The 10592-nt window shown below is 38.5% G+C and overlaps 1 protein-coding gene across 1 annotated transcript; it reads left to right on the top strand.

The window, feature by feature from the left end:
• Window positions 1-4930: 4930 nt before the first annotated feature.
• Window positions 4931-10108, top strand: LOC102011976 (lysozyme C-like). Its single transcript, XM_005400814.2, has 4 exons — window positions 4931-5101; window positions 6678-6842; window positions 9238-9316; window positions 9830-10108. Exons 1-4 carry the CDS (start codon window positions 4966-4968, stop codon window positions 9894-9896), a joined length of 447 nt encoding a protein of 148 aa, XP_005400871.1. The 5' UTR covers window positions 4931-4965; the 3' UTR covers window positions 9897-10108.
• The last annotated feature ends 484 nt before the right edge of the window (window positions 10109-10592 follow it).

Raw genomic sequence — 10592 nt, 5'->3', positions numbered from 1 at the left:
ATGCATGATTAAAGAATTTAATTTAATACAATTTGTAGGAGTGAGATTTTTTAAAGGATCTGAATGGCCTGGGAATGGAGGTCAGTCATCATATTTGCTTAGCATGAGCAAGGCCCTGGGATCAATCCCTAGCCCTGGCTCCTCCTCTCCCAAAGCAGGATAAGATATGGTGTTGTTTTTAAATGTGTTTTATTGATGTTTATAGGAGATCTCTTACATGAAAAAGAACTTTACTGAGTTCAATTTATACTGTATGAAAACGTGAAGCATTTCCCCCACTAAAATATAGCAATGTATTTTGGGAACAGATCTTCTATAGTGTTGGTAGGGGAATTAATGCATTTTTGTACTGGAGTAGAAAAGTATTTATATGTTTCATGAGAAATAAACTACATAGAATTTGTATGTAACCTTCTATATATTTTTTTAAATTTTATTTTAAAGAGTAAAAGAAGGACATCATAGTAATAGGGGGATTTACTGAATTACAGACAAAGTGGTAGGACATTATCAATGGTTGTTATTTTACCTATTGGTATCTTTCAACATAGTTTCTCAGGAAAACAAATAGACAAATAATAGTGAGTTATAGACAAAAATTGTAGGAAATTATCAATGGTTATTGTACTATACTTTGGTTTCCTCAAAGTGGTTTCTAGGGAAAACAAATAGAGCTATACATGAGTGATCAATTAAATAATCATTGACTATTCTCAATGGTTGTTGTTGAAAACACATAGTAATAAACATATATCCATTTACAAAGTAGGATAGGAACAATACAAACATTACAGAGTTATGGACAGATTGGTAGGAAATTGTCAATGGCTGCTGCAATACATGTTGGTATCTTCAAAGTGGTTTCTCAGGAAAAAAAAGATATGCAAGAAAGATCTAACAAGTACTTATAGCCTAAGGGGTGTGAAAAATAGCGGACTACCTCTTCATCAGTGACTCCTTTCAGTGAGGTGTGATGGCTGGAAGGAAGGCAAGGATTGAAAAGAAGGACCGAGAGACTAGCACCAGTGTCTAGCAATAGGCTGTTTACTTTTTCCTCTAGAGTCATGATTATGCAGGGTTCCTCCTTGGAGATAATGATCTGGCCAGAGGGAGAAGGCAGAGTATGCCCTGGGCCCCTTCATTCCGGTTGGACCAGCTGGTAGGAGGGGTCTGAGCTCTGGGGCCTTCGCTTCAGAGGGCAGTCCGACCTCTACTGGTCACCTTTACAGTCAGGGCATAGCCCAGGCGGCTTCTTAGGGCAGTCTCTCTTGAGGTGGCCTGGTTTTTGACAACTGTAGCAGATGAATGTAGTTGACGAGTTCTTCTTGGGGCCCCAAGAATCAGACTTAGGATCTGTTTCTCTTAGTACTGCAACAAAGGCAGCTGTTTTGTTCTCAGTCTTTTTGTTTTCTCTCCTTGGCCTCCTCCTCATCATGGCTATAAAATGCTGAGGAGGCAATTCTTACTAATGTCTCAAATGAGCTATCTGGGCCAAAAGCCATTTTTTGTAGCTTTTTTCTACTATCTGGGGCTGACTGAGTAATAAATTTATCTTTAAGAATAGTTTGACCCTCTACTGAATTGGGATCTGGGGAAGTATGCTTTATCAATTCCTCTTGTCTAAGAAAGCAGAGGGGTGTTCTCTCCAGCCTCCCAGCGCATTGGGATCCTGCAACCAATGTCCTCTCCCCAACTGTCAGCACAAGTGACAGGAACATGTGGATGAAGTCCTTGGCCCACTAGTCAGTCTCAGCACCATCAGGTGCGAAGTGTCCCAGGCAGGTAACCTAGACACATACCTTCTCCATGAAGGTGTTTCTTCAGAATCTGAATATTGGGCACCCATGTAATCCATGAAGTCTCGGTGCAGACCTCTCCGGAGCTCCACTCGCTCCTCCACTGCATCCTGTACAGTTAGGGGAAGAATGGTCTCCAGGCGGTCTCCCCAGGTATTGCCTTTTATGTTTATTTTATCCTGTTGATTTGCCTTTAATTTACTGTTTACATAGCCATATAAATTTGAATATTCATGATTCTCTTATACTTTATTAAAGTGTTTAATCCTTAAAATTATCACTGTGCTTGTAATTAAATAGTTTTCAATAAAATTATATAACACCATACTTAAAAAAAAATCAATAACGATCCTGTACACCATTAAAAAACTCAATGAGAGGGAAATAGGGAAAAATACACTGCACAATTACATGAAAAGAAAAAGAAATACTTTGAACTGAACCTTACCAAAAAAGTGAAAGACCTTTGCAATACAAACTATAATATTTTTTAAAAAGAGGTGGAAAATGATATCAGAAAATGGAAAGCTATCCCTTGTTCCTGGATAGGCAAAACCAATATAGTCAAACTGGCCATAATTCCAAAAATGTTACACAAATTTAATGCAATATCAATCAAAATATCCACAACATCCCTTACAGAACTGGAGAAAACAATATTAAATTTCATGTGGAACAAGAAAAGACCTAGAATAGCAAAACTGTTGACAATAGGTTTGTTTTGTTTTGTTTTGCTTTGTTTTTGAGACAGAGTGAGAAGGTAGGGAGCATAGCAGTCTCAGACTTCCAGTTACACTACAATGCTGCAGTGAAAAAACAGCATGGTATTGGCAAAAAAAATCCAACCCCCTCACCAACCCAAGATTGAGGAGTGGGACAAAGTACAAGATTCAGAAAAAACTCCAGGCACACTCACCTATGTTATTTTTGACAAATGGCCAAATTGCATCACTGGAGAAGACATAAAACATTTAACAAATGGTGTTAGAGAAACTAGCTATTGATATGCCAAATGCTGAGTCTACACTGACTTCTGTCACCATGCACCAAATAGAAATTACAGTGGATCAAAGTCTGCCAGAAGATGAAATAGATAAAACTGATGAAAACATAAGTATAGGCCACATTTTCTGAACAAAATTGCACTTGCACAAGAAATAATATCAAGAATCAACAAATGGGATCGTATTAAATTAAAAAGGTTATATACAGCAAGGGAAACCACTAACACAATGAAAGGACAACATAGAGAATGGAAAAAAGAATTTTTCCATCTACTCCTCAGATATTATATCTAGAAATTATATCTAGAACATATAAAGACCTTAAAACAATGAGGCCTTCAAATGTGAAGGCTCAAATAAAAATGGGAATCTGAAATAAATCAATACTTCTCAGATGAAATACACCTGATCGTTAAATACATGAAAAAAGGTCAACATCGCTGGCCATGCAAGAAATGCAAATTAGAGCACCTTGATTCCATCTCATCCCATAAAAAATGGTTATTATCACCACGAAATTGAACAATAACAAATGCTGCCAAGGCTTGGGGAGAAAGGACCCTTCTCCCTTGCTGGTGGGACTATAAACTGATACAACCGTTGTGGAAATCAGTAATGAGATTCCTCAAAAAGCAGAAGCAGAAGCTACTTGTGACCCAGCTGGATCCAGTTTGAGGCCAACATCAGTTACACAATAAATTCAAAGCCAGGCTTAGCTACATAGTGAGACTTGCCTCAAAAACAAAGCAAAGCAAAGCAAAACAAAACAAAACAATAACAAAAAAAAGAACTAAACTGATATTCTTCAAAGCCCAGAGAGAAAGAAACTGTCATTGATGAAGAAAAATGGGGGTTGCAAACTACTACCATTTTATGTGGTACAGAGTCTCTCTGCCTAGAGATTGGTTACGGCTCTTTGGAGTTCTGTAGTGTAGATTTTGAGAACATGCACAGCCTCCAAAGATGAGTCATTTTTACAGGTGGCAAATAGTTGGCCATATCTGTTTGTGTTTGTGTAGGTGGACTTTTAAAGTCTTACTGTTTTAGAATGACCTGTTATGTTGTGACATAGATAGGGCAGGCAAAGCACACAGGGAAATGTTGAAGAACAGGCTGTGTGTTACTGCTGACCGTGAAGGAACCTCTTGCTGTGTTGGAAAAGGTCATATTCACAGTGCTCTGAAGTAGAAATAACACCACAGATGCAGCCAAGGACAAGTGCTATTACTGCTCCCTACTCCAGAGCTATAAAGCTGCCAACATTACAGATCAAACAGTTCTCTTAATTGGCAAGATTTGCCGCCTTTATTTCTTGGGTCTTGCTCATTTTCACAAACTTTTGCCTCTTGATAGGCCCTCCTCTTTCTGCACCCTCAAAATCTGTGAAAACCCAGTAAATACAGTGATCCAGAAGAGTCCTTGTCTTTACTTACAGAGTGTTCATGCCCAGAGTTTTAACCTGCCTGGATTCTCCAAAAAAATTCTAATTGTCTTTTTTTATTTAAGCCTTTACCATAACTCATTTTAGGAGTTTGTGGGGGTAGGCCAAATCCAGGATACAGAAGGACTTAGGGAAATTTTTTACATGAACCTTATTTATAAAAGTTTAATATTGATTTGATAACTGTGACATTTACTCTAGAGGCAGAAAATTTAGAGAAGAAAGTGGCTAAGCCAAATAATGTCATGAGATCTAAAATAATCTTTACAGGACTGACCAAATTGCCAGGTCTATTAGGAGTAAAAATTTGTAAGTAAAAAGGACAGAGAAAAAATAATGAATGTACACAAAACAGATTAATAGAAAGAATATTAGGAAAAAGTAATTTAAAGCCAAAAATAGTCTTTAATTTTAAACTTTGTAGTGCCTAAATACATACTAATATAGAGGAACGTTCCCATTTTGGTAATAGCGCCACTTCCCAGTACTTCCTGAGAGAAATCTGTCAACAATGTCATTTCATTATTGACCAGAGATTAATTCTTGCAGCAACAAAATATTTCACAAAATGTTTTTGAAATAGGTGGACCACTGATTAACTCCTGCTTTGCATACCAACCACAAAGTGTGGGCCCTAAACAAAAGAGGAAGGAGGAAGTCAAAAGACTTTAAATACCACCACAACTTCTGCTAGCCAACCGAGTGGCCTGTACTTCCAGTCATCATGAAGTCTCTCATTTTTCTGGGGCTGGTCCTCCTGTCTGTGACCGTACAGGGCAAGGTCTTTAAAAGGTGTGAGCTGGCCAAAACTCTGAAAGCTAAAGGAATGGATGGCTACCAAGGAATCAGCCTGGCAAACTGTAAGTCTGCTCCCCCTGCCTCCATGCAGGTTCAGTATGAAAATGAGTGGTCAGAGGGGTTTTGTATGAAGAGACTGCTTTTTCCTTGTGCATTTCCCTACTTACAATGTTAAAACATGATTTTCTCCTTTACAATCAGAGATACAAAGTGAAGGAATGACATCACTGGGGGAAGTATTCTTCACCTTCTATGTTGCAAATGACCTGCTGTACTATGCTAGGGGCACTGCATTTGCCAGTTGCTCCACAATCAATGACCCGAGAAGCCAGAGCAAAAGATACATTATAGACCAGTTTGAAACTTTAGTTCGAGAGGATACAGTGATACAGAAGTTTTCTATCATTCTCTATCCTGATATAGAGTTTGTAACAAGAATTTTCAAAGTTACAGTGAACTTGTGAGAAGAGGATAAGAATCTATTTCACTCCAGTCACTGTTCCTATAAGGGGTCTCTGCAGTTCAGCAATATGTGTTTTACTGTCATTCTGTCTACATTGTCTACTTTTCACTGTCTTCCACACCATTTCTGATATGCCATAAAGAAAAGTTCCTAAATAGATTCCTCCATAATCATCAATGTAATCTCTTAGTTTTCTATTTAAACATTTCCTAGTCAGTAACTCCACTGGAATGAACAGAGGAGAGAATAGAAGAACGGATGTATAGTTGTATGAAATGGCACAATAGCCTGTTCTCTTCTCTGAGGCTTGCATGCAAGTCTTGCTTGACTTCGAAATTTACCTTTAGGGATCATAAGAAAGTTTCTACCTCTCTGAAAAATTCTATTTTCTCTAATAATACCCACTTTCCTGTGAGTCTGTGCACGTGCTATAAGTTTACTGAATGCGCTCAATAGCTGTGCTGCTGTTTCTACTCTGAGCTGCACACTGCCTGGGCAAGAGGAGCAGGGCGAGGGTAAGCGCACTGGAAGATGCCGCCCTTTCAATGTTTTCACACTGCTTCGTGCTGCTTCAAGAGCATTCCAATGTGAGACGCCCTGTGAAGAATATTCCCTGAGAGACCCTTTAGAAGTACAGTAGAGAGCCGGGCAGATTGGTCCACACCTGTGCTCCCAGCTACTCAGGAGGCTGAAGGAGGAGAATCCCTTGAGCCCAGGAGACCAGCCTGGGCATCATGGCCATACCTGGGGTCACAACAGCAAGCAAATACCCAAGTGTACAGTATTTTGTAGGTTAAATACAGTACAACCTTGCACTTTTAAAGTAAGTAACACAGAATTATCTAAAAAGAGCCACCATGGTAGCACAGACCTGCAATCGCAGAACTCAGAAGGCTGGGGCAGGAAAGCTGCCATGATTTTGAAGCCAGCATGGGCTACTGAGTGACTTCAAGTCCAGTCTGAACAACATGGTGAGATACTCTCTCTCTCAAAAAAAAAAAAAATAGAATTAGATATAAAGATCTGACTTTGGTATACACTGTAAATCAGTTAGTGTTACTCTTTATTATTAAAAATAATTTCTTGGGTTGGGGATACAGCTCAGTGGTACAAGTGCCTGCCTGAAAAGTGTGAAGTCCTGAGTTAAAAAAAAACTAAAACTAATTTCTTTACAGGGATGTGCTTGGCCAAGGCAGAGAGTAATTACAACACACAAGCCACAAACTACAATCCTGGAGACAAGAGCACTGATTATGGGATATTCCAGATTAATAGCCACTACTGGTGCAATGACGGCAAAACCCCAGGAGCTGTTAATGCCTGTGGGGTATCCTGCAAAGGTAAGACGAGAGAGTGCTGGAGTGTTGGCCAGGGCCCATCTACTACCGAGAATAGAGGTTCAGTGCAAATGACAGTCTAGAAGGATTGATCCGGGTCCTAAAGAAACTATAACTCAACTAGTACACAGGGACTGTTTCGTCCACCAAATGTTTTGCAAGTAAGAAATCAGGGCCTGGGCATTATTTGCTCAGTGATAGAGAAAGTGCTTGGCATGTCTGAATTCCAGAGTTCCACTTCTGGCACTGGAAATTAAAACAAAGAAACAAACAATGTGCAGCATAAAAAGTTGCTGTTTTCAGATGGTACTTTCTGAAATCACTGAGTACTTTACTATCAGTTGCCATACTGAGTTTTGTTCAGAGCCATGATATACTCACTCTGTACTTATGGAATATTTTACAAGTACTCCGTTGTGTATTTCTTATGATTATTGCTCCTTTTATTATGAAATGATCTGAATAAACATGGCCATTGAAAAGTACTTTGCATGTTTAAATCAAACTTTTTTTTTTTTTTTTTTTTTTTGGTTTTTGGTTTTTCTCTGGTACCGGGAACCGAACTCACGACCTTGCACTTGCCAGGCAGGCGCTTTGCCGCTGAGCTAAATCCCCAGCCCCTAAATCAAACTTTTTATTAGAATAAAATACACACTGCCATTCATTCCTCTCAAAACGCTTCATGTCATTTTGAACAAAGAGAGTAGCTTCATTCTCACTGATTTTTTGAGCATTTCTGGACGCCTCTTTTACAAGTTTCTTCAGGAGGTGTCATCAAAACATAGGGCGTGCTGCTGCCAAGTGCCCTCCAGTGGAAAGGCACACCTGTAACTACGTCACGGTGTCTGCTTATCCACCTTGTTCACTGGATCTAGCACCGTTCCACTTCTAACTCTTCCTCAAAATCAAAAGAACCATGAGAATCAGCATTTTGAACCATTCAGGACATTCAGGCAGCTGGGACAGCAATTACTAAAGACACTCATGGAAGAGAACTGGCAGAACTGCTTCAGAAACTGGCAAGAGTGATAGATCAATTGTGTTCAAACAGAGTATTTTGAGAAGTACTAATGGCAATGTGTCTTCCATGGTAATAATTTTTTTATTTAAACAAAACAATATTTTTATTACACCTGATACACAGCTTTTAGTATATTAAACAATACCTGTGTACTTTTAAGAGTAATTGTCATATTACCAATTGTTTCCTCTTCACATATATTTTTATTTACTGGGAGGTTTTAATGTGAGTTAGAACAGGATTGAATTTTTTCTAAATGTTTTGATTTGTGTGTCAAAAAACGAAACAATCCTTGGGATAATGGAGCATCATGACAAGACTTAACAAATTACTTTATGGGCTTATATATTTAGCATGAAACTCGTGTTTTGTTTTGTTCTCTGTTTATAAGAAGAAAACACATAGACCTTGTTCCATTCCTAAGTAGGGAATGATAGCACTGAACTGATCATAAAGTTGAAATTCAGGGGATTCTTTGCTGCATACAATGGAATATAACTACCAAAATCTTGGTGTTGCCAAATGCCTCAATGTTAAATGTGCCAAGAGATGAGACTAGTTTTGGAGTTCTCTTTTAAAATCTAGCTGATATATTTCTAAAATAGTTTGTATTATATCAACATATAATCATTGAATAAACATTAAAGTATAGAAGCAAGAGAAACTAGCAAACACATTCTTCCCATGCAGGGATTTATATCTTTTGTTAATGTTAGGGTGTATATTTCTTCGGGATGTACATGAATCATGTACAGACAGGTAAAGTATGTCATGTACATGTGAAACCACACACAAGCATGTTAAAAATTAAACATAATTATATACTCTGCTTTGTAGTTTGCATAGTATTACACAAAATTATTTCCATATCAACAAATAAAAATCTGCATTTTCATTATGAAGGGTGAATACAACTCTATTCTGTGTATACTCCATAATGTTTTATGTGATGCTCACTGAAAAACACTTAGTCTGTTTCCATTTTTACCCTTTGTAAACTGCTATGAACAGCTTTGTGCATATATGCTCAAGTGCCTTTCTTGTTACTTCTTCAGGATGAACAATCCATAGTAGAATACCCAAGGAAAACTTGGCTAGGCATTTCTTTAAAGAGTACTATGTACCAAGAGTACCTTCCATTCCAGTCATTAAGACTTCCAGAGTTTCCAACCCCAGGAGCTGTTATATCCTGCAAAAGCATATCCTGCAAAAGTAAGACAAGAGAGTGTTGGAGTGGCTTTCCTTAATGAGAGTCAAAATGCTTCATTTCATGTCACAGGAGGTACATGAAACGTCCTAAGCCTTGGCTGGCTAAATCTAAGTTTAAAATGAAATTTCCAAGACAGTTGTTTTCATTTCTCACCATCTCTTTTTCAGCTTTGTTGCAAGATGACATCAGTCAGGCTGTGGCGTGTGCGAAGAGGGTTGTGAGGGATCCACAAGGCATCAGAGCATGGTATGATTGAGTGTGAAAGGGCAAAGGTTAGGGTTTTACCTGCCATCAGTATATGCAGTGAGAGAAGACTTCAAAGACCAGCGTGTCTTTGAGCTAAGATGTGGAATTTTGGGTTCAGGTGAGTAAATGTATTCCCATTATGCAGGAGGAAACAGGCTCCCTTAAGTGACACAGACTCCTACGCTTTTACTCCACCATGTATTTCAGTGGGTTCTGGAGATTTAAATTTCTCCACATTCTACCATTGCGGTGATATCTACGGAAAGTACTTCCAGTACAAGTTAAGTGTGCAGTGTACATAATCCAACATTTCTGAGCAGAATGCTGGGCTGGGCTGTGAGTTTGGAGGAGAACAAGGTACTTGTACGAATCCTCCACTCAGTAAACAGCAGTACTTGAGTCTAGATATTTATTTCTTGATAATATGTTGTGTTGCTGATCAGGATTCAAAGTATGTGTGCTGTAGTGAAAACAGACTTTAACTTTTTATGTGTGTTTCCTTTGTCTTTGCAGGGTGGGATGGAAAAATCATTGTCAAAACAAAGATCTCAAACCATACATCAATGGCTGTGGAGTATAGCTGCAGCATTTCCTTCCTCAGCTCTTTTTGTCTCTTTTTTGCATAAAGGAAGTAGCAGATAATCAAAGTTTCACACTACCATTGCTTCCCCTCCAAAGAAATAGAAGTTTTACAGAAGCACTACAAGCATATAACCTTTCTTCTGAGAGGCTTAATGTGCATGAATAACTCTTGTTATTTCATTTCACAAATAAAGCAAATGAGAGTGAAAATTTTTCTGGTACCTTAATTATCAATATATCTGTGAAGAGATGCCCCAGACATAAATGGAAATAATACAAGTATTCCTCAATATTAGATGAAAATATAACAAACATTCATGGGAAAACAAATTCATCTTAGGAAATAACCTTGCTATGGACCCGTGTGATACCTTCATCTGCTTGTCACTTTTAAAAACATTTTAAAAATTTAGTATTCTTTCACCCAGGCTTATTTATGATTAGAAGGAATGCACTTGGAGTGCAATTGAAAAACTTGCAGATAATTTGCTCTGTCAGTGCTCTGCTGACCATGCTTCACCTGCTCAACTGGGCCTCAGGCCCGAGCCCCAAACTCCCAAGAGGAGGTACTAACTCAATGATGCTGGCAGGGCAGAATGTGATCACATGATCACTTGCCTCTACATAGACACAAAAATTCTCAGTAAGACCATGGCAAGTGGAATGCAGCAAATCATCAAGAATGTTATACACC

The sequence above is a fragment of the Chinchilla lanigera genome, unplaced genomic scaffold (genome assembly GCF_000276665.1).
Source record: "Chinchilla lanigera isolate Chin_1 unplaced genomic scaffold, ChiLan1.0 scaffold00069, whole genome shotgun sequence".
Lineage (NCBI taxonomy): Eukaryota > Metazoa > Chordata > Mammalia > Rodentia > Chinchillidae > Chinchilla > Chinchilla lanigera.
Note: the sequence above shows the minus strand (reverse complement) of the source record. Positions and strands in the feature narration are given on the sequence as shown.

What these genes read in the sequence shown, in the direction of transcription:
- LOC102011976 (XM_005400814.2), top strand. Translation starts at nt 4,966, where the DNA reads ATGAAGTCTCTCATTTTTCTGGGGCTGGTCCTCCTGTCTGTGACCGTA. An exon ending in CTGTGGGGTATCCTGCAAAG is followed by an intron (nt 6,843 to 9,237) that starts GTAAGACGAGAG and finishes TCTCTTTTTCAG; the next exon opens with CTTTGTTGCAAGATGACATC. An exon ending in CCACAAGGCATCAGAGCATG is followed by an intron (nt 9,317 to 9,829) that starts GTATGATTGAGT and finishes TTGTCTTTGCAG; the next exon opens with GGTGGGATGGAAAAATCATT.